Source organism: Sprattus sprattus (assembly GCF_963457725.1).
Source record: "Sprattus sprattus genome assembly, chromosome: 3".
In the NCBI taxonomy this organism is placed as follows: Eukaryota; Metazoa; Chordata; class Actinopteri; order Clupeiformes; family Clupeidae; genus Sprattus; species Sprattus sprattus.
Window position 1 is genome coordinate 53,264,857 of NC_137922.1, and position 27,686 is coordinate 53,292,542.

General features: G+C 40.9%; 2 protein-coding genes across 2 annotated transcripts; one reads left to right on the top strand and one right to left on the bottom strand.

Moving 5' to 3' along the window:
- Positions 1–923: 923 nt before the first annotated feature.
- Positions 924–17,757, bottom strand: pfklb (phosphofructokinase, liver b; the record flags this gene model as incomplete). Its single annotated transcript, XM_080835805.1, has 22 exons — positions 924–1,133; positions 1,359–1,464; positions 1,632–1,731; positions 1,958–2,069; positions 2,736–2,797; positions 3,051–3,215; positions 3,447–3,599; positions 5,463–5,550; positions 5,697–5,767; positions 6,188–6,334; positions 6,481–6,544; positions 6,698–6,762; positions 7,109–7,234; positions 8,637–8,729; positions 12,834–12,929; positions 13,308–13,416; positions 13,909–13,953; positions 14,507–14,672; positions 15,413–15,602; positions 16,281–16,358; positions 16,543–16,616; positions 17,676–17,757. 22 exons carry the CDS (start codon positions 17,755–17,757, stop codon positions 986–988), a joined length of 2,340 nt encoding a protein of 779 aa, XP_080691931.1. The 3' UTR covers positions 924–985.
- A 4,732-nt stretch (positions 17,758–22,489) lies between these two features.
- Positions 22,490–27,585, top strand: LOC308362844 (perilipin-2-like; the record flags this gene model as incomplete). The annotated part of the gene is made up of 8 exons (XM_080835572.1): positions 22,490–22,501; positions 23,365–23,538; positions 24,327–24,522; positions 26,025–26,029; positions 26,444–26,530; positions 26,798–26,984; positions 27,299–27,468; positions 27,556–27,585. 8 exons carry the CDS (start codon positions 22,490–22,492, stop codon positions 27,583–27,585), a joined length of 861 nt encoding a protein of 286 aa, XP_080691698.1.
- Positions 27,586–27,686: the final 101 nt, after the last annotated feature.

Below are 27,686 nucleotides of genomic sequence, written 5' to 3' on the forward strand. Positions count from 1 at the left end.
AAATGTATGTTTTTACACCAATGTGGAGTTGCTTGTAGGCCTAGAAAATTCTGTTCTAACTTGACTGCTCCTTTTTATCGATGGACACAAAACGATGACCTCAAAAATAATCCACGGACAAGCCAATCATTTTAAGTACTTTATTTAATTAGTGCAATTCAATAAGGAAGACAACAATTTCCCGAACAAGGGTGGGGTATGGGGAGGGGAGATGCATACATACATCAGTGCAGTGAACTCTCTTGTAGGAAAAGGATCCATATAAATGCTTTTGTGACAGTTTGAGGCAAAACACAACAATTGTTTTTCGTTTGACGTTACTTGTAGAAGAAATATTTCCCAAATACGTAGGAACGATTGATGGACATGTTGGTCCCCAGAAAAAATACCCTTACAATAAGAAGGATGTTCTGTTTCGTGAAGTTCACAGCTCTATTTAACGGGTAATCATGTGATTCAGAGACTCCTGCATAATATATATTAATAAAATAAAACTGATTCAGGATATTGCAGTGCATTCACATGAAATCACATGACATACAATATTGCCCATACAAAATTATGTTTAAACTGTAAGTAATATTTGAAAGGTCAGGTGCAATTTCATTGCTTAATATCTCAGTAACAAGCTTACATTAACTAACATACAACAAAGGCACAGTGGAACTTAACCAATGACGTGATACCTAATTACATTGCACATTAAATTAATACTCCTACTGTACAAACACAAGGCTTCTAAATACAGTAACTCTAGTTCAAAGTGTTGTGTCAAAATGGCTTTTTAAAGTTATTCAGTTTCACCACTGGAAGATGCATACTGCTACATGTTTTATTAAAAAGACTGTTTTAGGCTCAGAAGATTCATGCAAAAGGGACTGCCAGGAGGAATACTAAAATACATTCAGGTTTAGGATGGCAATGTTAAAAAAAAAAAAAAACTCTAGCACTCTCTAGAGGAAGGGAGTTGGAAGGACCATCGCTTCTAAAATCCAGTCTCCATGCTTAGAGTCCGTCGTGTCACATGTTCTATTTCCCCAGTGACATATTCGTCAAAGTTGGTCTGGTACTTGGCCAGCATCTTGAGCATCAAGCGCAGGTTCAGCCACCACTGCTCCTTAGGCATTCTATGCCTATGGGGGAACACAATCAAAATATGGGTCACATGTACTGTTTCAGTGGTAGCCAAGAATATTTGAGTATCCAATATAAATTGCTGGAGTCTTGGTAAGTTGATTAATTGAATGAGAAAATAATGTGTTCTAGCCCACTTGGTCACAACTTGTGGCCTTAGCCAGCCATTGAAACGGTCCACACTGGGGTTAGGTGGTGTGATGGTCTGTGTGGTGAACACTCACTCAAAGTCAGTGTGGCTCTTCAGTTCAGTCACAGGACTGAAGGACAACACCTTCCTGTTCATGCCAATCACACAAGCCGAATCAGCAGCATTTGCAAATACGCGGCCTAGAGAAGAAAGGATACAAACAAAACAAAACAAAGCGTCTCATTATTAGTTACTCATGTTATTAAACACAAACAGCCCCGCCTCATCCTGTTTTTACCATTTCAAGCTCAGGCAATACCAAACCTTGAGTTTTTACTGTTCCGAGTAACTGGAAATATTACCCTACCCTGCCTGTGGGTGTCCCTCATCTTTTCTGTAAGCCATTGGACAGTCTTCACACCAAGCTTGGTGCCGAAATTCCTATCAAAGGGAGTAGGAACACCACCCTGTAAAGAAATGAACACGTCTCATATATATATATATATATATATATTTCACATTTCAGACAGGTTCCTTAACCAGCATAGATTTAGCTGAAGTGAGATGTTAATATCTTTTAGTACATTGCCTACATTTGTGGCAAGTGGAGGAAAACGTATTTCATAATTGTATTATTGACACGGATTACATTTCAAAGATCACACTTTATTACGTCTATAAATATAGTCTTACCTGCTGTAGATGTCCAAGCACATTGACCCTACAATCAAAGACACCCTTTCCCTCAGCCGAGTAAAGGTTGTAGATGAAGTCTGTGGTGTAGTGCCCACTGGCTTTCTCATTCCTGGAAGTAAAGTGAGAAATAACACAAAACACTGGCTGTCACCTGGAGTGGTTGTTACAAGCTTTTTAAATGTATGGCAGTCTTAATCATCTTGACATTATGACAAATGTATTATTCTTTGTATATTTTGTCTGCATAGCGACCAAAAAGAGCAATACATTGGCTTTCAGGAAAGCTGGACTTAATGGTAGATTCAGATTTTAATCAGATCATTTCACTTTGCAGATTCAATTCCTTTTTACATAATGTTCATAAAGGAATTTCTTATTCAATGAGGATACTCTCTTAGATTTCTTCAGATTTTATTCTGCAGCCAGTCATAAATTATGTTGTTCGACCAATAAACCATAGCTTTCTCCCACAAAGTTCTGATGTGGCTTTGAACTGGGTGCTCGATAACCAGCAGTATCCAATTAGCTCTCTTCATGGTCTCAATGAGGCAGCTGAGATAAATGGGGATAGTAATCAATCACTCTCTCCAGCTGTTCCTAATACAGCCTGATGATGTATGTCTACTATGATTGGGTTACTTTCATTTGATTAGATTTCTATGGTTACTGTATACTGTGATTTGGACTGGGGGCTTGCCAGAGTAAATTTGGATTTAAAGGCCAGATCTGAGGATGTAAGTACATGATGGCAGATAGTGCTGTGGACCCCCCATACCTCAGTACCAAGCCTCTCTGGATGTCATTCTTCATCTTGTCTGTAAGGTGCTCCACATTCGTCTGGGCAAACACATTTTACACAAGATACACACAAGCAGAAAATGAAAAACTGAGATATAAATACAGATAGTTTGGCATATCACAGTAAAATACATCAGCCAGTTACTTAAAGTGGTATTTCAGGAGTGGTACTCCTCTTTCAAAGCTAGGTTTACTGTGGCTGACCAATACTCAATTTCATTCAAAAGCACAATTGTCTCCTCAGCCTCAATTCGAGCTGCAAATAAAGAAGGGCAAAATGGGTGTAACTGACTTTTAGGTCGTGGATGTTAAATGGCTCCTCGTAAATATAAGCCGCATCAGCTCCCACAGCGATGCCTGTGGTGGTTGCCAGGTAACCACAGTATCCTCCCATAGTCTCTACGATGAAGATTCGGCGCTTGGTTCCAGTGGCAGACTGCTTTATTTTGTCACAGCTCTGTGAACAAAGGATGCAGTCTCAATTAGGTTTCAAATGTGGATTTGTTTAATCAGTTAGAAACCTATTAAAAAAATGTAATTATAATACTTTAACACAATTATTGTGTAAATATACAACAAAGTTCAAGTAAATACAGCAAAGCCAAATGCATAATTGTTCACCACCAACACAATTCATATGATATAATGTGCCAGGGCAAGGCTCTGCCCATGTGACCCTTGATGTTACCTCCATGGCAGCGTTGACAGCGGTGTCAGCTCCGAGGCTGAAGTCAGTGCCTGGGACGTTGTTGCTGATGGTGGCGGGGATTACACACATTGGGATGCAGAGTTCGTCATAGTGACTGCGTGCCTCAACCAGCTGCAGGACACCCTCATAGGCCTGAGGGGAACACACACACACACACACACACACACACACACACACACACACACACACACACACACACACACACAGACACACACACACAACCACACACACACAACCACACACACACACACACACACACACACACAGGCACAGGCACACGCACACACACACAGACACACACAGACACACACAGACACACACAGACACACACACAACCACACACACACACACAGACACACACACACACACAGACACACACACACACACCCACAGACACACACACACACACACACACACACACACATATATACACATACACACAGTCTCATACACAAATGCGCATACCAGGAAGGAAGTAACATTAGGCAAGTTTAATCAGACAACAAACAAAATGGCCCCTATTTTTAGGGTGATAACGGCTGGCGGAAACAGCTGATTCCGCCCAGGCGGGTCGTCCAAATTCTGACGATAAATACAATTCTTGCCAGGGCAGGGTCTTTTTAATATGGGCATGGCGAAATATCCTTCTCTGCCAGGGAACATTAGAATGGGCCAATCATAAACTGCCCAAGACTGATTTATCTATCTGGCAAAAAATATCACGTTCCCTTTTTTGGAAGGGCAAACCTGTGTCATTAATTAATGCAATTAATCTGTCACAGATGTCCTCGAAAAAAACACATATCCTGGCAGACTTTAAAAAAATAATAATAATATATAAATATAGGTTAAACCCCTTGAAAGAGTTGAGCATTTGGGAAGGAGAAGGCATAGTATAATTTGTGTGACTTGAATTAAATGGTGAGTCTGCAGTAAACAAATGTCATCCGCGATGTAAAAACGCAATATACTGTAGTCTAATTAGACTAAAGCAGAAGAAGAAATGCTGCGCAACACCAGCGCATTTTCTGCAAAAGATCTTTTTGCTCTGCCCTGACTGAATGTAGAGATTGCATTCAGGTTGGTCCAAGTGTTACCAGGAGCAATCAAAAAGTCCTGCGACTGCGCCTATAAAACATAAAAACGGTACCTGATTACAATTTTGGCTGCCATCTCCTTTGAGGTAGTCAACCAAATTTCATCGCGCTACATTTCAAATCGTTTGCATTGACTGTTCTCCCTCAGACTCTGGGACACCTCAAAATGTCACAGTATAACTCTCCGTCGACAGTTGAGTTATCTTATCTTATGTTGACTCAGACTGCCTAAGAAACACACAGAATGTGATTTAGGTTCTTTATAGACCCAATGCGACGTTTGCAGATGGTGGTTCCATGACCTCTGCTGAAGCCAAAACAAAATGGAATGGAACTGTCAAAAGGTGTGACACAATGGCTTTATATACTGTGAAATCCGTAAAAATTTGCCTTTTGACAATATGAAGGATGTCAGTCTGTATGCATCACAGGTGTTTTGAGGTCAAAAGGTCAAAAGGGCAGGTGGCCAAAAAGAGTATTTGTAAAATCAAATCTATATAAAATCATGGTAATGGTCTTTTGGGGAAAGAAGCCTGAGACATCTGAGGGATGTTAGTCTGTATGTTTCATCATGTATTGTATTGCTAACTTTATCGCTCGAGCAACAGCGTGTCTGCGCTTCCGTTTCCGCCAGCTGCTATCATCCTAAAAAATTGAGGCACATAATTGGAGCAAAGACAAAATATGTAGACACATGTTGGCGTAGTTGCCTATGCAGATATTTGGCCAAGAGGAACTGCAGGTCAGAGGGGAAAGCATACAATTGATACTGTATACATCCTTTTATCTGTAAGCAGATGCACAGAGATATACTTAACAAAATGTTTGGGTCCAAAACAATATAATAGAAAACGTGCACTTCTGGTGGCTTAAAGGTGTAGTAGGACTCTAAACCAACCTCAAAGCCTCCAATGACGACCAGGGATTGAATGCCATACTTGCCAATGTTTTCAATAATTTTCTCCATACAGGAGTTAGGGAGTGTTCTGTGGAGTACATTAAAAAAGAATACCAAGTTAAGGGCTCGTCATTTGCACAGCTTACAGTACATATACTTTACTGTGTGTAAAACCTAAGATGAATTGAACACAAACAATGCTAAACAATGCTAGAGTGCTAATTCTGGCCCTACCGTTTGGTCCCTAGCAGTGATCCTCCCTGGCCTGTCCAGCCAGCAACATCATGCCAGTGCACCTCTTTCACCTGAAACACCCGGAAGAATTAGAACTTAAAGTGGGCAAATGGAAACATTACACACTGGTTTTTTTTTTTTCAGCAGTGTCTCGCCATTTTTCATAATATCTGAGATAAGGGAAGCTTCAACCTAAAGTTGAGTTGAATGTCATAGAAAGTTTATCATTGAAGGAATACTGGCTTAAGGACATTTTGGTCTATAGTCGTCACAAATAGGAGGAGCTACACTATGACTGCGGAATACTATCCATTACACAGCCTGTAAGAAAGAAACTATTAAAATAAAGAAGCTCTTCATATGGTTGTTTTAAGCACAACATAGTAATACGACTGAGACTTTAGCAGAATAGTGATCTCTCAAAAGAGCAAAAGATACAATAGATGATACATATTAGATTTAAACTACGTGTGGAAGCGAATGGTATGTACCGCATCGTTTGCGAGCCCCTCAAAGCCATCATGGACGATGTAGACGCAATGTCCCTGGGCGAGGCCGACCCTGACCGCTGAGCGCACCACGGCATTCATGCCTGCTGCTGGAGCGCCCACGTTCAAGATGGCCATTGAGAAATTACTCTAGAGTGACAGAGACAGGAGGAGAGAGAAAGATTAAAATCTTAATCTGTTTTTAGTAAAAAATTTGATTCAAATTGTAATCCGTAAAAACACTTATACTTCATTCCATGAAAATCATGTGCCAAAAAAGGAAGAAATTAAATTACTTTAGACTGTGCTGGTTTCTGGTGGGCCAAAAGCCTGTATGTGTTCCAGTTGTTTTCAAAGCTCCTGCAACAGAAGCAAGGCATTTGTTTTTGTCAAGTCAAGATTTCATGAACTTGTATTTACACTTCAAGCAATCTGCAAGCTTTCGATGATCATAGTCAAACCCACTCATTATAACAATTTCAAAAATAATAATACAAAACAATTGTGACTTACTTCCCCCGTAGCTGAATTGCCTCATCAAAGCGTTGCTCATTCATGGCATTCTGTACTTGCTTTGTCTAAATACCAACAAATAACAGAGAACAATTAGATACAACTAGTTTCCCACACCCAACAACACATGATGCAGTTACACGTATGGCCTTCTGTTTCATTCCCCATCAACTGTCACATATCTGGGGAAGAATGTGCTTATGTGAAATACTTTGATGGAACACATGGATGGAGACATCTCCTTTTCTGCCGATTTTTGTGCCTAAATTAGGTTAAATGAAACTTAAACCTCAAAATGGCAAAACTACAAACATGGAAATGTGAGCAAAAGCCTGCATATCCGCTGTTTTGTAGCTTAATGCTATGTCATTACGCTGAAACAGACTTGAACATAGAGGGGTGCTTAATCACCATGTTGACACACTCCATGAGGGGCAGGCGCATGGCATGGTTCCCCGATAGGCCAATCACACAGGCGGGAGTCTCAGGGGTGGCCTCCAGGAGGGCCACAACGGCTTCCACTCCCATCTTACTGCTCTATAGAGTGGGAGACAGATGGATGGGGATATAGAGAGAAACACACAGAGAGAAAAGAAGGATATTTACTAACTTTTGTATTTTTCGACATAGATATTCTTTTTCTACCAATTGTTATTCTTATTCTATTTCAGTTTGATCCTCCGTTTAAAAAATGTTTATAGTTACTTACAGAGTCATACTGTTGTAGTCAGGCTAAGTTAATTTAGTTTATCTATTAGTCATATTCAAATTGGAATGGTGAAGATGAGGGAGGAAGAGAGGGCAATGGAAAGGACAGCGAGGCCAGCCGTGTAAAATAAACAGAGACAGAGATTAAATGTCATTTTTGTTATCTCTGAATTTGACACCATAAATAACCTTTCAAAGCTATGCTACTGTTTCGGAGCTATGCGTCTGCTCCACAGTTGATCCCTATAGCCTCCGCCATGCCCCTGAAAATAACTTATCTCAAGGTCGCCCCAGCACTGAATATAACCTGCTCCAATGACTCAACTGTGCAGCTTAGCATCCCTGGTGGGGCATTAGACAGATCAAATCTCATCCAGTGACGGTTGAGACCTTTGCTCTCACCGTGCTCCAATAGTTTAAAAGGCCTGGGCCACTTTAGAAGCACAAGTACTATAAAAACTATGTTTTTTCTATGTTCCTTCTCTGTGTATGTTGTATCTCTTGCACAAGTAGCTGTTGACATTCCCTTTATGTATAAGTCCATTTGAATTGGAATGGTGAGGATCACGGAAAAGGAGAGTGCAATGGAAAGGAGCGCAAGGCCAGTCGCCAAAAAAATGAATAGAGACAGAGATTAAATGTAATTTTTGTTATCTTTGAATTTGACACCATAAATAACCTTTCAAAGCTATGCTGCTGTTTCGGAGCAGCCACAGTTGATCCCTATAACCTCCACCATGCCCCTGAAAATAACTTATCTCAAGGTTCCAGCACTGAATATAACCTGCTCCAATGACACAACAATGCAGCTTTGTCTGACTGCCTGCTTTCAGCATCCCTGGTGGGGCATTGGACAGATCAAATCACATCCAGTGACAGTTGAGACCTTTGCTTTCACCGTGCTCCACCAGTTTAAAAGGCCTGGGTTCATTCCAAAAGCATAAGCACTCTCAAAACTATGCCTTGTATGTTCCTATTTACCTGCACAGAAGAGTGTGTTCATGGAGTAAAGGCACTGATTAGCTCCACAAACCCTTAAAAGGTTCTGGATAGATCGCTCTAATGCAAAGCTCTTTGTTTGGAAGGTTTTAGCTATCTGCTGTCAAATAACTTCTAAGTTTTTAGTGTATTCCCATCTGCTGTGTTCAGAAGTAGGTGGAGACAAATTGCTGGTTAACCTGCCTTGAACCTAGAGTGATCGACCTTTCAACTCTGACCCCAGGTCACTCACCAGCACCCTGTCAAAAGCAGAGGGTGTGCCCCCCCTCTGCACATGTCCTAGAACCGTCACCCGTGTGTCGTACCCCAACCTCTTCACCACCAACTGCAAAGCAAGAGGGAAGGGATTAGTTAACCCTGACTTGACACCTGTACATGTGTAACACATAGACACAAGCAGACCAGACCCACCTTCAGCTCAATGGTGTTTTGAGCCCTCAACTTCGACTGCCAGGCAGCGGCTGCCTGGAAGGTGGTTCCGCCCCCAAAACTCTTATCCAATCAATGTGCTTCCCACCTCCAAACCTCTGGTTCCGCCCCCAAACCTCTGGTCCAATCCAAACACTTTGAGCCCAAATTCAAACTTTCTGTATAGTGCTCTCATTCCAGCTCCAACTTCATTCTACCTCTCAGCAACGAGTGAAAGCTCCAACTTTACAAAGGTATGTAGCTAATATATTTCTATTTTAAACATGAAATGGCTAATTGTGTTTGCTTCAGGGCTGTACATGTAAGATGGGCCAGCTAATGTTATGTTTAGCATGCAATATGTTAACCATATTTAAAGATAGATCGTGCTAATCTTAGCTGTGGTAATGTCTTTTCAACCTGCTAGCTAGCTCAATCTGGTTGAAACATTAGGTAACAGTAAGCCTACAAAGTAAAATGTATTACTGTAGATTAATCACTGTATAAAATGGGCCGGCTAATGTTATCTTTACCATGCAATATGTTAACATAAAGATAGATTATGCTAATCTTAGCTGTGGTAATGTCATTTCAACCTGCTAGCTAGCTAAATCTAATTTTAGCTGTGGTAATGTTATTTCAACCTGCTAGCTAGCTAAATCTGGTTAAAACATTAGGTAACAGTAAGCCTATAAAGTAAGATTAATTACTGTAGATATGTATTTAAGTGATTAATTACTGTAGATATGTATTTTAGTGATTGTTAATGGTTAGTGGTTATCTTTCAAATGACGTTGAGCTGCTTTGGAATAAGGGTAACTCTCAGGCAGCCAATTGGTTTTAGATACCTGTGAGGCACTTGATGTTGAGACTGGTTGACTACCAGGCTGCTTACTAACACTGGGTAACTCTCAGGCAGCCAATTGGCTTTGGGTGCCTGTGAGGCACTCGATGTTGATACTGGTTGACTTCCAGGCTGCTTTGGAATAAGGGTAACTGTCAGGCAGCCAATTGGTTTTAGATACCTTTGAGGCACTTGTTGAGACTGGTTGACTTCCAGGCTGCTTACTAACACTGGGTAACTCTCAGGCAGCCAATTGGCTTTGGGTGCCTGTGAGGCACTCGATGTTGAGACTGGTTGACTTCCAGGCTGCTTTGGAATAAGGATAACTCTGAGGCAGCCACCAGTTGTTGTAATAGGCTTTTTAATAGACTTCATACAGGTGACTTTGTGACAGCCAGTGGAGAGGAATCTAGGCATGGTGGATTAACGTTATGCTTTAGACTGCTTAACACTGGCCATGTAGCCTACAGTTCAGGTCATCACAAGATAAAATAGTTTAGGATGTGTGTCTCAGGGAGTCATAGGCTTATGTTTTCATACTTTTTCCCCGTTTCAGGCAATGGAGAAGAATTGGCTGAAGTCAATCGAAGATGGCTTAAAGAAGGAAAGGGACCCTAGAATCAAGCAATCCTTTGATATTCTTGAAGGGAATATTCCTGAGGATTTTTTTGAGGAAATTAGACTTTTACCATTTTCACATTATTCTGTATCAACTTGGTTACTGTGTGTATGAGTGTTGTACTTGGCCTTGGCCTTTCAATAAAGAATACGTCACACCCCATCAGTCATGTCTCTCCTCCATCATGTGTGTCCTCTGATGATACATTTTTAAATAATTAATGTAAGTTGGGGTTTCATTAACTTGTGACACTCTACTGGAATAAACCCTTATGTGAAGCTGTAGAAATAAGTGTTGAAATTTATTTATTTAATTTCAGGCCCAGCTAGCTAAATGATCAGACTAGTTAAATCAAGATGCCAAGTTCAATACACTTCCAATTCATCATGTGTTTCCTCTGATGATACATTTTTTTAAAATAATTAATGTAAGTTGGGGTTTCATTAACTTGTGACACTCTACTGGAATAAACCCTTATGTGAAGCTGTAGAAATAAGTGTTGAAATTTATTTATTTAATTTCAGGCCCAGCTAGCTAAATGATCAGACTAGTTAAATCAAGATGCCAAGTTCAATACACTTCCAATTCAAAACACATACACAGTGATGTAGAACATCTAGTTATTTTATTAATTAACAACAACAAACAACAGATTTTTTAATTTTTATTGTTAATGTTTGCGATGTGTGTGTCAACACACTTTTTAAAAACGTCAACTACCACCTCTACCATTCCTGGTCCCAAGGTGAGTGTAAGGAGTCCAAAATCCTCATTTGAGCACACCTGGTTGGCGAGGTGCTGGAGCTGTTGTCTGGAGGAAAAGATAAAAACATAAATTCAGGATAAATAATGTCTATTATACCTGTCAGAGCCCAGATATAGGATGTGGAATATTGCAAATTACTTGAACTCCGTGGCTCTCCCTGTGGCCATAGTGGGGTTTAGAGCAGGCAGCATGGCCACTTCTTTAAAATCAATGGCTGCCTGAGAGTTACCCTTATTCCAAAGCAGCCTGGAAGTCAACCAGTATCAACATCGAGTGCCTCACAGGCACCCAAAGCCAATTGGCTGCCTGAGAGTTACCCAGTGTTAGTAAGCAGCCTGGAAGTCAACCAGTCTCAACAAGTGCCTCAAAGGTATCTAAAACCAATTGGCTGCCTGACAGTTACCCTTATTCCAAAGCAGCCTGGAAGTCAACCAGTATCAACATCGAGTGCCTCACAGGCACCCAAAGCCAATTGGCTGCCTGAGAGTTACCCAGTGTTAGTAAGCAGCCTGGTAGTCAACCAGTCTCAACATCAAGTGCCTCACAGGTATCTAAAACCAATTGGCTGCCTGAGAGTTACCCTTATTCCAAAGCAGCTCAACGTCATTTGAAAGATAACCACTAACCATTAACAATCACTAAAATACATATCTACAGTAATTAATCACTTAAATACATATCTACAGTAATTAATCTTACTTTATAGGCTTACTGTTACCTAATGTTTTAACCAGATTTAGCTAGCTAGCAGGTTGAAATAACATTACCACAGCTAAAATTAGATTTAGCTAGCTAGCAGGTTGAAATTACATTACCACAGCTAAGATTAGCATAATCTATCTTTATGTTAACATATTGCATGGTATAGATAACATTAGCCGGCCCATTTTAGACAGTGATTAATCTACAGTGATAAATCTTACTTTGTAGGCTTACTGTTACCTAATGTTTTAACCAGATTGAGCTAGCTAGCAGGTTGAAAAGACATTACCACAGCTAAGATTAGCACGATCTATCTTTAAATATGGTTAACATATTGCATGCTAAACATAACATTAGCTGGCCCATCTTACATGTACAGCCCTAAAGCAAACACAATTAGCCATTTCATGTTTAAAATAGAAATATATTAGCTACATACCTTTGTAAAGTTGGAGCTTTCACTCGTTGCTGAGAGGTGGAATGAAGTTGGAGCTGGAATGAGAGCACTATACAGAAAGTTTGAATTGGGGCTCAAAGTGTTTGGATTGGACCAGAGGTTTGGGGGCGGAACCAGAGGTTTGGAGTTGGGAAGCACATTGATTGGATAAGAGTTTTGGGGGCGGAACCACCTTCCAGGCAGCCGCTGCCTGGCAGTCGAAGTTGAGGGCTCAAAACACCATTGAGCCACCTTCACGTCCACAAACCGATCAGAGATCACAATACAGACCACCCCTCTGCTAATTCTACAAATACACAAACAGGGTGAAAACATACCCACACAAGACACAGACACAGACACAGAAACACACACACACACACACACACGACACAGACACAGACACAGAAACACACACACACACACACACACACACACACACACGACACACACACACACACACACACACACACACACACACACACACACACACACGACACACACACACGACACACACACACACACACACACAGACATGCAGACTCCACGTGCAAACCTGCTGCCTCTGCACTTCACCTACACATGAACCCCGTCTCCCACTCACTCGCCTAGAAACACAAATAGAGACAAACAGATCTCAGGGCAAAGTCTTACATCTTTCACATAGTCAGAGTAGATGCGCTGGCCATGTTTATCAATAGCCCCCTCTGCCATGACCACTATGTTGAGCCTGGATCCTTTACTGCGACTCTACAGGGCATTGAAGAAGAACAGAGACATGCAAGAAGGCATTCATTATTGTAGTGTCGCTTCCTCGGCTGTATTCACAGCTGTAGCATCACTAAATATAACAGAAGAACCTTATAGGAAATGGCCGCCTTACAAATATGAACAAAAAATAAACCTGAGAGATATACTTAAAACTCTTAACATAGATTTAGAACCCCAAAAGGTGTTTGAAGAAGAGGAAGAGGAAGCTGAAGAAATAAGAGAGGCCACTATTTCTCTCAGAGCATGCGTTAATCAAAGCATACTACAGTGATGCTAACTCTCCAACAGCTGCTTATCCATGGCGATGTATCTCCATCCCCATACCACCCCTGAGCCCCCTGTGATGCTCGCTCTCACCTCTCCCAGGCGCACACACATGTGGTCCTCCCAGCCCTCCTCAGGTGGTGCCTCAGGGATGAAGAGCCAGTCGGCCCCCGAGGCCAGAGCTGAGACCAGCGCCAGGTACCTACAGCACACAATCCAGAGCCAGAGTTCAGTGCAAGCTCATATTACATTCACCCATAACCACCATGTTTTTTTTTTTATATATATACTAAACCCACTAGTATTTGCACCCAATTATACATATTTTTTTTGCATTCTTTACCACATCACTTTGGCAAGTATAACTTTAAGATATTAATTATAATGATAAAAAACTTTATTTGTATAGCACCTTACATACAAAACAATGCAGCTCAAAGTGCATAGATGGCAAATTGCCTCCTACAGTAGTTAGGGGTTATGAATGTGTTGAATCCAGCCTTAAAGTAGCCATTAGCCTATTGTTGCAGACAAAAGGTGTTTGGTACTATAGGCTTAGTATGTGCCACAATGTCAGTAGATCATACTTTGAGTTATTGAAATCAGTGTTATTGAAAGTATTTCATCTACCACATTTAGGGTACTGAATAAACCTCAATTCTGAATGAACCCATACGTAATACAGAAGGCTCACCCACAGTGACGACCCATCACTTCCAGAATGAATGTACGCTGATGGCTATAGATACAGAAAGAAGAAAAAGGGGAAATGACAAACAGAAAACAGAATCAAGACGAGGTCGCAGCAGAACATACTATATTTGCACTTGGACACCGCAATGAATCAAACTCGTCAAGAGTCATCATCCACTAGCACCTTAAATGATGCTACTGTCATGCTCCACTGTCAGAGCTACAGAAAAGAAAAACATGAAGCCTGGCAAAGAAAAAAGCTTGAGGAAATCTCATAAATCAAGCACATCCCAATTTTTGCTAATAATGTGTTGGATTTAACAGATCATTAATGACATCACATTACAGTCCTAGAACAAAGTCCTGCATAGAACATTTACCATGCAGAGAACAATCTGTTCCCAAAGAGGGATTTTATAGGGCTCACTGACTCCATGGCCCAACCATTGTGGGTCATGTGGTTCAAGGTTTCTCTTTGGAGAAGCACATAACCCCTATGTCCAGTGCTGAGTGATTCAAGTAAAATCCCACTGCTATCTCCTGCTCTGTCTGTCGTGGTGAGACACATTATTGACCGTCAGCCAGGGGTGACCTCTGACCTTTGTGCAGTGGTGGTGATGGCATCAATAATCTCCATGATCCTGTGCAGGGCTGAGTCGGCACCGATGGTCATGTCCGTCCCACAGAAATCATTGTCAATAGAACCGACCAGACCTACAATGTTCAGGTGCGTGAACTGTTGGGCCATGGAGTCAGTGATTCTCCCTGAGGTGGTGAGAGAGAGAGAGAAAGAGAGAGAGAAAGCGAATCAGAGGAACAATCAGAGAAAGACAGAAACAGACTCAAGAACGAAAGCCAAAAAGAGAAACACACACAGCCTTCAGCAAACAGGGGATGTAACAGCCACAGACACTGTAGATAAAAAAACAGACAGACAGACAAAAATCAAAACCAACAATAAAATTAACTTTCATTTCAACATCATCACATTGCAGGAGGTTGAGATATGCTAGCCTTTATTTTTTTCAAATGTTTTCAATGTAGACAATCAGTTGCTGCATCCAATGCCAATCTGTGTGGTTCACTTTAAAAACCCTGCATAACCCAGAGAGGAAATGAGACCTGGCATGACTGGACTAGACAGGGTCTCTATTCACGTCGAGTCAGAAGAGCCAGTGAGGCATAAATTCCCCCCACACTAGACAGAGCGCTCTGCTAACAAGCTCTCTACATGCACTTAGCCACATCCATTTACTGACATTATCAAGAACCCTAAGAATCCTAATCCTAAGAATCCTAAATTTAAAATAGGCATGTGTTGGACTTCTTTACAGTTATTTGCTTTCAAGCAAGCCTGAGAAGAAATGTTAGGAAAATTCTCTCAGCGTTTATCACGTTCAGCATAATGGCCTATTGTCTATGTCTTTGAAGATGAATTTTGAGATATCAGAATTAGGCATGTTTGCACTATTCTCATGAAGTCAAATTCAATTTGATCACCATACCCTCTTTGACCAGCTGTGCCAGCAGGTCACTCCACTCTGTGCGGAAGATGTTGGCCCCCGTGAGGCTGCCGTCACCGCCGCACACACACAGGTTGGTGATGCCGCGCTGGACCAGGTGGAAGGCCGCTGCCAGACGCCCTTCCAGGGTGGTGAAGGCCTTGCAGCGGGCGCTGCCAATCACCGTACCTCCCTACAGCGAGCCAAGCAAAGCAAAGCCAGCATTACGTTTAAATACAGCCATTGACGAGGCTTTGTGTATATTTCTATTACATCTCGGCTTTTTATAAAAGTGTTTCTTGAAAACGGAATTTGTATGGAATGCAATACGTACACAGACATAATGGATACTGCACAGGTAAATATGATACAACCCGCTGTTAGTGGACAACAGCACTGGATGCACAGTACTTGTAAAATGACTAAATGACAAATGCTATTCATGATACCTTTTAATTCCCTTTGCCAGTGTGACATTCAGTGTGAATAGACATGCAATCTTTTCAGATTAAAGCCTTGATCTCATTGCTCTCTCTAGTAATCCAACCATTCCCTATTTAAACATGGCTGCCAGTCAGACCTGAGGTGAACCACTGGACTAACTGCCCTGGCCAGTTTACACACAGTGCAATGTTGTGGTTATATTGTGAAATTCTTTTGAAATCATTTAGTATGTGCGGTATCTATGCATTTGGAACATTTGGCACCTCTGATAAAACAATGATTGGAGGATGATTAGTCATTTGCGGCAAAGATGTCTCTTGACCTTCCTTACTCAGCTTGGTTTGGAAAGGATGTCTTTTTGATTTGGAAACCATCTCAAATAGGAGTTATGTTCAAGTTATGTAGTGCCTGTGGTGTTGACCCTTACCAGCTGAATAATGTTTGTCACACTTTGCCAGTTGGCAGGTTTGATGTTGTCCCCTCCATCCACAAGTCCTTGGTAGCCCTAAAACATAACAGTGCATTTTTCAACAAGGTTCATTTACAGATTCAGTTTGAGAATCTATACCTGTCATTTCCATAATTATGAATATCCAACAAAACAAAATGAGGCAAATGTGTCGGAATGATATGTATGCTTTGAGTGTACTATCGATGAAAGATTAGCATAGATGGTCATTGATCTATACCTCATAAATCAGATAGACTTTGGCTCCTACATATATGCCCATCCGAGTAACAGCACGCACAGCTGCATTCATACCTGTGGATGAGAGCAGACATGTTGGTCAAGTGGAAACCCAATGGATTGCTTAGCCCCACATACATTTAGGGTGGTTTGGTGTGCTCAGTGAGATTCAAGGCCGGATGTCTGAGAGGCCCTGGGGAAATTTGTTCAGCCAAATGTGCAAAACTTCATGAGACCATGGTGAGGGGGCTCTTGCTATCTTGACATAAAAGTAACATAAACTACTGCATACGTGCACCGGTGAGAAACCAGATGAGCAAACGGTTACTGAAACGGCAATCAAATGTTCAAATTAACTTTTTGCCAATAAATTGTCCAGTGACAAGAAGTCCCTACAGTCCACCTTATCAAGTAGTTCATAAACACGAATCTTATATTAAATATGTTCTGTAAGCAGTGGAGACGTATACTGTGAAAACTGGCTAGTGTCTTTTTAGCAGTCAGATATACGCCCAACAGGCTGAATTATGTAGGCTACGTGACAGAGTATGAATAGGTTACGTAACACTTCCCCCAGCTTCTTAGATGCACATCACACAAAGCAGTGCTCTAATCTGGTACTGCCATAGTTTGGGAACTACGTCTAGTGATGATGATCGAATGCAACTGATATGGACCTTAAAAAGCAACATAAAAACAAGAAATAGAATGTATCTGTATGTGTGCGTTTGGAAAAACTGAGTTCTTATATTCAACTGTCTTTCAGCGTGTTTAACTAGTGCGCCATAGTTAGTGTTTTTGATAACATCTTAATGGCCTATTACTCCATGCATTTTGACTGAAAATGATCATGAAATAAACTATTCGATGAATGAATTGATGAAACAACTCTGCTTTTGCATTTATGCGGTTTAAAATGTGTAAGCGAATGCATCGCTTGCCAGTCTGCCATGCACTGCATTTTAAAAGTCCTCAAGTATGGCTAGCTAACGTTATACAGCTTATCACGATTACATTTGATCAAATAGTACATTGCATTGCACAACTTCTGCAGGAAAATAATTAACCTGGCATGCTAACTGAGCAAAAAATCTTTTACAACCATGATGACCACAGTTTGCGACGGCTAGCTACCTTGGGCATCTCCTCCACTTGTCAACACGGCGATGGCTTTACCAGCGCCTGTCATCCGAAGCTTCTCAAAATCCACCAACATTTTAACTGTTCAGGGATGTTGAGTTGATCAAACAGAAAGAAATATACAGCAAAACAGAAAAGAACCGAACTGTTAAACCCCAACAGCCAGTGGCACTCACTAATACTTTTTGTTGACAGCCGTCCAATGACCTCTCTCGGCACCCGCTCCCTGTGGAGGCGCACGGCTCCGCCCCCCCGTGCTGGGCCACATCAGAGACATGTTAAGACATTCTCTGGCCACACTGAAGACTTCATCTGCTGGAAGCGCAACATTGCAGTCTAGTACCAGGACTGCGTTTCACAATGGATGACACTTATGAAATCTGACAGCATGATTTGGAGGTTTCATTCAGGAGCCTGCTTGTGAATGGCTTGACCACATTCCCTCAGACAGATAGCCTCAGACAAATGTGAAATTTTACAAAGGAAAGTTCCATTAAAACTCCAGCCTTAAAAAAAGTTCACATCAAAATGATAAAGATCTCCAAAGCTTAAAAAGGGACTTCCACTGTAGGTGATAGCTTTGGCAAGATGCTGGCAACCTGTCACCTCAGAAAGCTGCCACATATATAATGAACCCAATGGCACACATTCATAAAGTGGATTTCACACCACACATGCTTCTTTAATTCTAGTATTAAAGTTCCATATGTCACGTAAATTATGACTAGATAATTTTAGGTTATGTATGCCACTCAGGTTTATATAATCAACTCTCCCCCCCTTTCAAGAGTGTAAACAATCTATAGCATGCACAGTCTGCACTGTGCAATGGGATCCCACTCAGCCATGTTGTCCTGCCCCAGGATCCCTGTGACCCAGAAGATATGGATGCCCTTGATGTCGATCAATCTTTGTCCCTGTAATGGTCACATAGCCATGTTGACCCTCCTAACAGCCACAATAGCTGAATGTAATGATATGGACTGTTAAAGTACTCATGCACAGGCTACATATTCAAGATAAAGTTCAGGGCATTGTTAGCACAAGGAGATATAGCCTGTTTGTTTGTGTTTAGATTGTGTATTCTATTCTACATACACTATGTTTGCCTTCTCTACATAAAACATCCCCTGTCCTTCATTCACAGCAGTCTTATACAGGATAGCGATACAGTGCCCACAGACCCTCTCTATTCTGTCTCTTTCTATCTAAGAAAAAACACTGCACAAGTACAGATAACAACAGTTGTGTAAATTAATGTCTAGCCTTGGTCTCGCTTGGTATTTGAGTTACTTCAGACTGCCCTTCAATAGAATTGGCAGAATGCCCTGCCTGTCCAAAACATATGGCCTATCATCATGAAGAGTATGCCACCATAGTAGATACTTACATAACTAGAGGACAAACAGAAAATTGCAGCTCTTATCTGTGTCTTCCACAGCAGTAGCCAATTGATAAGCAGTTACCAAATGGGCCTCAAAATGATTCAAATTGTCTTTGCCCACTGCAGTTCAGTCTAAGCGTTGGGTTAAGTATAGGTTAAATGCAAATTACGAAGGCGGAAATCAACATAAACACTAACTACACCACTTTAAATCCAATACAATGCACCTATCAGAGGACCTAGATCATAAAATGGGGGGAAAGAGGGGTTTCCTAGGCAATGATAAATGATAACGTCGCCATCTGGTGGAAGTGTTCGGACTTACAAATGACGTTGAACTATAGCATGGTTGCTAGCAGGTTGCTAAAGACGCATCGCATGCGCAGTTGCAGTAAATAAAGATCCGCCTTCTGTCCTGCTAGTAATGGAGGCGCCTTGTATGTTTGTATATTATGCTTGTTTGGGGTCATTTATGTCTTAGAGAGTCAAACTGAAGTGTTACCGTAATGCCAGAAGAAGTTAAATTAACCCGCAAGCTCGTACTTGCGAGAGCTAAAGCGTCGGACATTGAAAGTGTCAAAAAGTTAAACTGCTGGTAAGTTGTCCATATCCAGGTGTGTTATCCAACGTTAGCTAACACTAGTAAGCAGAGATGGCCAGTATTTCAATTACTTTTGAGTATTTTGTAATTTGTATTTGATAGGGCCGATAAAAAATCGAATGTAATTTGTAACAAAATACTTTACAGTGGAGTAATTTTGTTTTTAAAATACTCAAATACTTTCTCCAGTCTCCTGTTAAATCCATTTTTTTTTTCACAAAACAGGGCTGTGGTCGAAAACTTAGATAGCTGTCTTGATCCTTGTCAATTTATCTTAATTAGTACACCGACTAAAAGGAGGTTATTTCAAAGAGCAATTCGAGTTGTTGCATTGAACGTTAGCCATCTTGACAGATGTGACTTGATCAAAGCTATATGATGTCCTTATACGCAATTACGTATGACGAAAGCACGTGGGGATAGCCCGGAAGCCATAGAGATTGCAATGAGAAGTGTGAGAGCCCTGTTTTGTGACATGAAAGTCACACAGCTGCTGCCTGCAAAAATATATACAGCCGCGGAAAAAATTAAGAGACCACTTCAAAATTATCAGTTTCTCTGGCTTTACTATTTATTGATATGTGTTAAAGTAAAATGTACATTTTTGTTTTATTCTATAACCTACTGGCAACATTCCTACCAAATTTCAAATAAAAATATTGTCGTTTAGATCATTTATTTGCAGAAAAATGACAATTGGTCAAAATAGCAAAAAAGATGCAGTGTCTTCAGATCTCGAATAATGCAAAGAAAACAAGCTCATATTAATTTTTAAACTACACAATACTAATGCTTTAACTTAGGAAGAGTTCAGAAATCAATATTTGGTGGAATAACCTTGATTTAAAATCACAACTTTCATGTGTCTTGGCATGCTCTCCACCAGTCTTTCACATTGCCGTCGGGTGACTTTATGCTACTCCTGGTGCAAGAATTCAAGCAGCTCGGCTTCTTTTCATGGCTTGTGACCATCCATCTTCCTCTTGATCACATTTCAGAGTTTTTTTAATGGGATTCAGGTCTCGAAATTGGGCTGGCAATGACGGGGTCCTGATCTGGTGGTACTCCATCCACACCTTTACTGGCCTGGCTGTGTGGCATGGAGCATTACCCTGCTGGAAAAAACACTTCTCAGAGTTGGGGAACATTGTCAGAGCAAAAGGAAGCAAGTTTTTCTTCCGGGACAACGTTGTACTTTGCCTGGCTGAGGTTTGTAAAAGACCATAAGGATTGAACCAAAGCTGACTGGAGGTCCCTAAGTTCGTCTTCTCTGATAAGTCCAATTTCACAGTAGGTGCAAGACTCTGTGGCTTGTAGGCCTCTCCAGGTCTCAGTCTAACCATCCGACGACCATGTGATGGGCAAAGCTGAAAATTGGACTCATCAGAGAAGACGAACTTAGGGACCTCCAGTCAGCTTTAGTTCAATCCTTATGGTCTTTTACAAACCTCAGCCAGGCAAAGTACAACGTTGTCCCGGAAGAAAAACTTGCTTCCTTTTGCTCTGACAATGTTCCCCAACTCTGAGAAGTGTTTTTTCCAGCAGGGCAATGCTCCATGCCACACAGCCAGGCCAGTAAAGGTGTGGATGGAGTACCACCAGATCAGGACCCTGTCATTGCCAGCCCAATTTCGAGACCTGAATCCCATTAAAAAAACTCTGAAATGTGATCAAGAGGAAGATGGATGGTCACAAGCCATGAAAAGAAGCCGAGCTGCTTGAATTCTTGCGCCAGGAGTAGCATAAAGTCACCCGACGGCAATGTGAAAGACTGGTGGAGAGCATGCCAAGACACATGAAAGTTGTGATTTTAAATCAAGGTTATTCCACCAAATATTGATTTCTGAACTCTTCCTAAGTTAAAGCATTAGTATTGTGTAGTTTAAAAATTAATATGAGCTTGTTTTCTTTGCATTATTCGAGATCTGAAGACACTGCATCTTTTTTGCTATTTTGACCAATTGTCATTTTTCTGCAAATAAATGATCTAAATGACAATATTTGTATTTGAAATTTGGTAGGAATGTTGCCAGTAGGTTATAGAATAAAACAAAAATGTACATTTTACTTTAACACATACCAATAAATAGTAAAACCAGAGAAACTGATAATTTTGAAGTGGTCTCTTAATTTTTTCCGCGGCTGTATATACATACAAAATCAATCAAGTTTTTTTTTTTTTTTAATAGCTTTGCTTAGTTACACTGACATTCTGTGACTGTTCTTCCTTTTTTTACTGGGTTCACCAGAGCTTTGTGTACATTATATAGCCTATAGCCAGGGCCCATAGACATATTTATGTCAATCTAAATAGTCTGAATAGCCAAGTCACATTGCCAAAAATACTGATATGTTCAGCGAAAAAATTACACTGGCAGGTGTAATAGGCGGAATATGTGTGCGGGGGGAGGGGCGTGGTGGCTGCGGTTACAAACATGAAAAAAAGGATACAGGACTCAAATGTATGGGAACCACTGCCTTACAACACTGACAAGAGCCCGTCATAATAGCCTGCACCTGGGCCCATGGTAACTTCGTTACGCCACTGAATACCCCAAACCTGAATGTTCTGCTATACCAAATTGTGAGAAAACTGAAAATTCAGAAAAAGTATTTCCTGTATTTTAAAAATACAAAATACTATTGTATTTTGTTACATTTTCTGGCAACAGTATTTTGTATTTTATTTTGATACATTTATTTGAAGGGTATTTTGAATTTTGTATTAAAATACATGTTGATGTATTTTTGCCCATCTCTGCTAGTAAGAACACATCAGGATACTTTTCTCCTCTGCTATCCCTAGTTAGTCTAGACCGCAAAATGTATGCTCAGGTAAGAAAAGACTGGTGTCCTTTACTCGCAAGGCAATAACATATCTGCGTTGTCATTGACGAGATACAGTATGGCATATTTACCCAGGCTTACGGGCTTAACGTCAAGTTGATGCGTATTAACTGAACATTTGGGAAGGTCTTATGTGCAGACGTGTTTGCAACATTTCGTCTTGTTCGCTTTTCAAACCTTAAGAGACTTTTACTTAAGAGATGATTTAGCGATTCAATTAACACACATAAAAGCGGTTACTTACAAAGTGATATGGATGCGGATGGAAGTGTTCAGGCCCGTCTATCTGAATTTTAGTTTTGCACTATAACAAGTAGTATACAACTAAAATGGATATTTCTTATAAGTGACATTTTTTACGACAAACTAGCAAGTCAACAACTTTCCTAACACAGTCAAACATCAAGCAAGTGCAACAGAAGACAAAGCAAGACAGCAAATTAGTTACTGAATAGTCCAGCAGAAAGTAGCCCCCTACCTGGCGGCTCCAGAAACTCCATAGTGTTACTTTAATAGTGTAATAATAATGAGAACTAAATGTATAAACCAAGTTATTGCAAATACAGACACATATTGTAAACATTTCAATTTCATCTCATGTTAGAAAAATCTATTTCAAAATATTTTTTATTGTTTTGGCAAATCATGATAGACGCCAAGCCATTGTTGCCAAAAACCCTGCTTCAGTCTCTGATTTGTCAGAAAACCCTGCATCAGTCTCTGATTGGTCAGAAAACCCTGCTTCAGTCTCTGATTGGTCAGCAACACCCTGCATCAGTCTCTGATTGGTCAGCAAACCCTGCTTCAGTCTCTGATTGGTCGGACCCTGCTGCTCTGTGTGTTCCCCTCAGGCGTGGTGTCTGTGGGTGGAGTTGGACACGGTTCTGTCCTCTCTGATGGAGAAGCAGAGGATCATGGCCCTTGTTATTCAGGGCGATGTGGACAAGTATACGCTGGACGGAGACAGCATTAAGCTGAGGGTCCCCTCTGCCCTCCAAGAGAGGATGGAGAAGATGGCTGAGCAGGTGAGATGAGGCCGCCACACGCAGGTTCAAATCCCATGAAATGTGAGAAAATCAGCCAAAGCGACTGACTGACTAGTCCATGTGTGAATGAGGTGTAAATGGGAGGCAGATACCTGGGCATTGCTGAGCTGTGCTCTGTCCACCACTGGCTCTCCCTACAGCATCCTTGCTCTCTGATGACCGGGGTATTAAGAGATATCGCCACGGACAGATACGGAGCAGACACTATATCTATGTTTATAATGACACTATATCTGGGTTCATAATGCCATTATATCTATGTTCATAATCCCATTATATCTGTGTTCATAATGCCACTATATCTATGTTCATAATGCCACTATATCTGTGTTAATAATGCGATTATATCTGTATTCATAATGCCACTATATCAGTGTTCATAATGCGATTGTACCTGTGTTCATAATACCACTATATCTGTGTTCATAATGACACTAAGTCTGTGTTCATAATGCGATTATATCTGTGTTAATAATGCCACTATATCTGTGTTAATAATGCGATTATATCTGTATTCATAATGCCACTAAATATGTGTTCATAATGCGATTATATCTGTGTTCATAATGACACTATATCTGTGTTCATAATGACACTAAGTCTGTGTTAATAATGCGATTATATCTGTGTTTATAGAGCCACAATATCTTAAGTTTACAATACAACACCACAATGCTCTGTTTTTATATAGTTTGACGAAGCAGCTGGTAGCGCTTCACGTTTTCCTTATCATGTACCCTAAACTTACCCTCCATTTGTTGCTACAGAATGTGGTATCCAGGGTGACCAGTCTTCCCCTGGTTAGCTCTACTTACGACATAATGTCAAAAGTATACCTTCAAACCAAGGACCAGAACACCTACCTCAAGACCGTGCTTGAGGTTGCGGAGCTGGGAGTGAAAACTGTGACATTGGTGGCAATGAACAGCGCTCTACCAATCATAGAGATACTTGATCCAAAACGTAAGTCAAGACAACTAGATCTACTGCTCATGAAATTGTGTGTTGAAAGTAAGGACATTTTACTTTTACTTGTCTGTCTGACTTCAACTGTCAAAGTTCAGCACACTGTCAATTCTGTTTGTTATTCATTAGTGCAGGGGTCTTCAACGTTTTTCAGGCCAGGGACCCCCAAACTGATGGCGAGATGAGCAGGGACCCCCTACTATATTAATTGCATACAATTTTGTTTATAATATATACTGAGCCTAGTGCCATATAAACATAGATACCCTGTTATTGTGCATTCAATACTAAGCTATTAAGATAATACAATTAAGCAATATAGCACGAGTGGGAGTGGGGTAGGTAAGGGATAATCCCACGGGTGGTGTTCGGCCGTAGCCATCGAGGCCGAAGGCCGAGTGGCGTTGACAACAACACCCGTGGGATTATCCCTTAACTACCCCACTCCCACGAGTGCTATATTGCTTTTATAAAACAATTCTACTGTCAACAAATTAACATTTCAACACGAAGTTATTGATTAAAAATGGTTTATTTCGCCATTGTTTCTCCGCAACAAAAAATAGTTCCATTGTCAACGTCTTGGTTTGGAATTTTAAAAACTTTGAATTAACGGTTATCATCAATGCGAATGTTTCATCACGGAGTGATTTATTTTTAGCTGGGAAAAGTCCCGTAACTGTAGGTATGTTGACGAATAACCTATAGCATGGAACGTCTCTCGTCCAATCAGAAACAGCTAAATTACGCGCTAGAACCCAATTGTTTTATAAAGGTTAATATATTCATTAACATTTTTTTTTTTTTTTAACATTGAATTTAACCTAACATTTTTGAACAATGAATTTAACTTAACAATTTTTAACATTGAATTTAATTTAACATTTTAAAACATGAAAGGTACAGGGTGGCCGTGCCACTGCTATATATAAACATACATCTTGCATACAACTCTGAGCTAACAATTAATAACAACTTATTAAAATAATTCACAGATATATGTTTTTATTTCATCATACATAAAGAAGGGACAATGAAACCTCTGTCGATGGCACACATCCTCCCACATTAGTGAGATGTATCCTCTTTTCAATAACTCCTGACTGACACGATCCAATGGATGACGGAGGAAGAGTCTGGCGCATGGGGTTGTGTTGTCAGTAGAGACATTACAGTGAGATTGACAGGTCAACAAACCAATCACACCGCTAGCAAGTTGTTAACCTTGTAGGTAGTAGCATGCTAACATTAGAAAGGGGGCTCATACACCTCGCAAATCCTCTCAGACTTATTTTTCAGTTACAATTAAGGTTTTTTGACCTTGTACAGTGTCTATTTCTCGGTAATTTTTTAAAAATCTAAGCAAAAAAATAGGCACAAACAAGACCAGCTACGGAGTTTGGTCCGCCATCTTTTATTTTTGATCTTCTCGCTTTTTGGACTTGAGCATAAACGCAATCTGATTGGCTAGTACCTGTGCTGTCGTATTTGCATGAAAGGTGCTGTAAGTGAACCGGTGGCCAGCTTGAGAGAGCTCCTGTGGCTAGCTGAATGTGTGCATTGGACTGAAAGATAAAGTTTTCTCGATCAATTTAAACGTTCGCTACAATATGTTGGATTTATGTTAATGTGAATTTAAAGGGAATAAATACATTTCTGATTCAGAAGACAATTAAATTTGTGGAAAAAAAATTGGTTTAATTTTAAAAAAAATATTTAAAAAAAAATTGTCTTATCAACAAAAGATTTTGCGACCCCCCTGCAGTACCTCCGCGGACCCCCTGGGGGTTGCGGACCCCCTGTTGAAGACCTATGCATTAGTGGTTATTAATTAAACGTAGGTTAACAGCTCGTTTTATCTGTCGTTTGCCGTTATCGTATACTGATGACTAAATAACTTTGTCGCTTCGCCACACAGTTTGTTTCCATTTCAAATGACCTTGCCTGTAAAGGACTGGACAGGATTGAGAAGAACCTGCCAATCTTACACCAGCCATCTGAACAGGTATGTTGCCGTTGTGCGGCCCTCTGTAGTGGAAAAAGGAGTGCAGTGGAAATAGGCTGTTGAAACCCATAATGTCAGGCAAAACAATAGCAAAAGCAATTATAATTCTGTATGTGAGCACTTTTTCTTGGGGGTGGGGGTGGGAGGCTTAATAGTTTGCCATAAATTCACCCATTTGGCTCTGTGGTTGTTACACAAAGGGAAAAGAAAGTCATACACTCATGCAAACACTCATGTCCCCCAATCCCTTTCCTTCTGCCCCCTCAGATTGTGTCCACAGCCAAGGATGCTTTCAGCGGTGCCAAGGAGACAGTGACTAACGCCGTGACTGGAATGGTGGGCCGCGTGACCGAGAGCCGCGTGGTCCAGTTGGTGAGCAGCGGCGTGGACTCAGTCCTCACCACCTCCGAGGGCCTGGTGGAACAGTACCTGCCCTCCACCAACCGGGAGATGAGTAAGTGTGTGTTTGGAGCCAGAGGACACCACCCGTCCTCTCATGAATACTTCCTTCCTATTTTTTGGAAGTCCTCAACTACTTGCCCGTGTTTAAATAAGCATTAGACGCCAGACGTGTTTAACAAGAGACCTTTTGATCCTTCATGTTGCCATTTCTGTATGTATTCTGTTGTTTGTTTGTTTTGTTTTTAGTGCCTCTGCAGTATTCAGCTTCCTGGGCCCACTGCCTTTGAGGATTCCCTTTTAGCATTTATTTGTTTATTCATTTTTATTCATTAATCCGGGGTTCCCTTCCTAACAAATGCTCCATAGCTGAGGAGTGTTCTGAGGATGGGGTGGAGCCCAGTAGTTACTACGTGCGTCTGGGTAGCCTGTCTGTAAAGCTGCGTCAGCGGACCTACCAGAGGGCTGTTGCCAAGGTACATGAGGCTCGGCAACAGAGTCAGGAGTCCATCAGCCATCTCAACCGTACCATGGATGTGGTGGGTGTCTCTACAATAATACTTTGTGTGTGCCTTGTGTATGCCCTTCTCTGCAGTTCTTTATTTTTTACCTTTTATTTTGTAAAGCCTATACTAAAAAACAGTAGTAAACTGTAACCTGTTCATAGACCAGGTTTGGTGCTTTTCTTTTTCTGATCTGGGTATCCTTTATCATAAAATGGGGGGAAAGAGGTGTTTCCTAGGCAATGATAAATGAC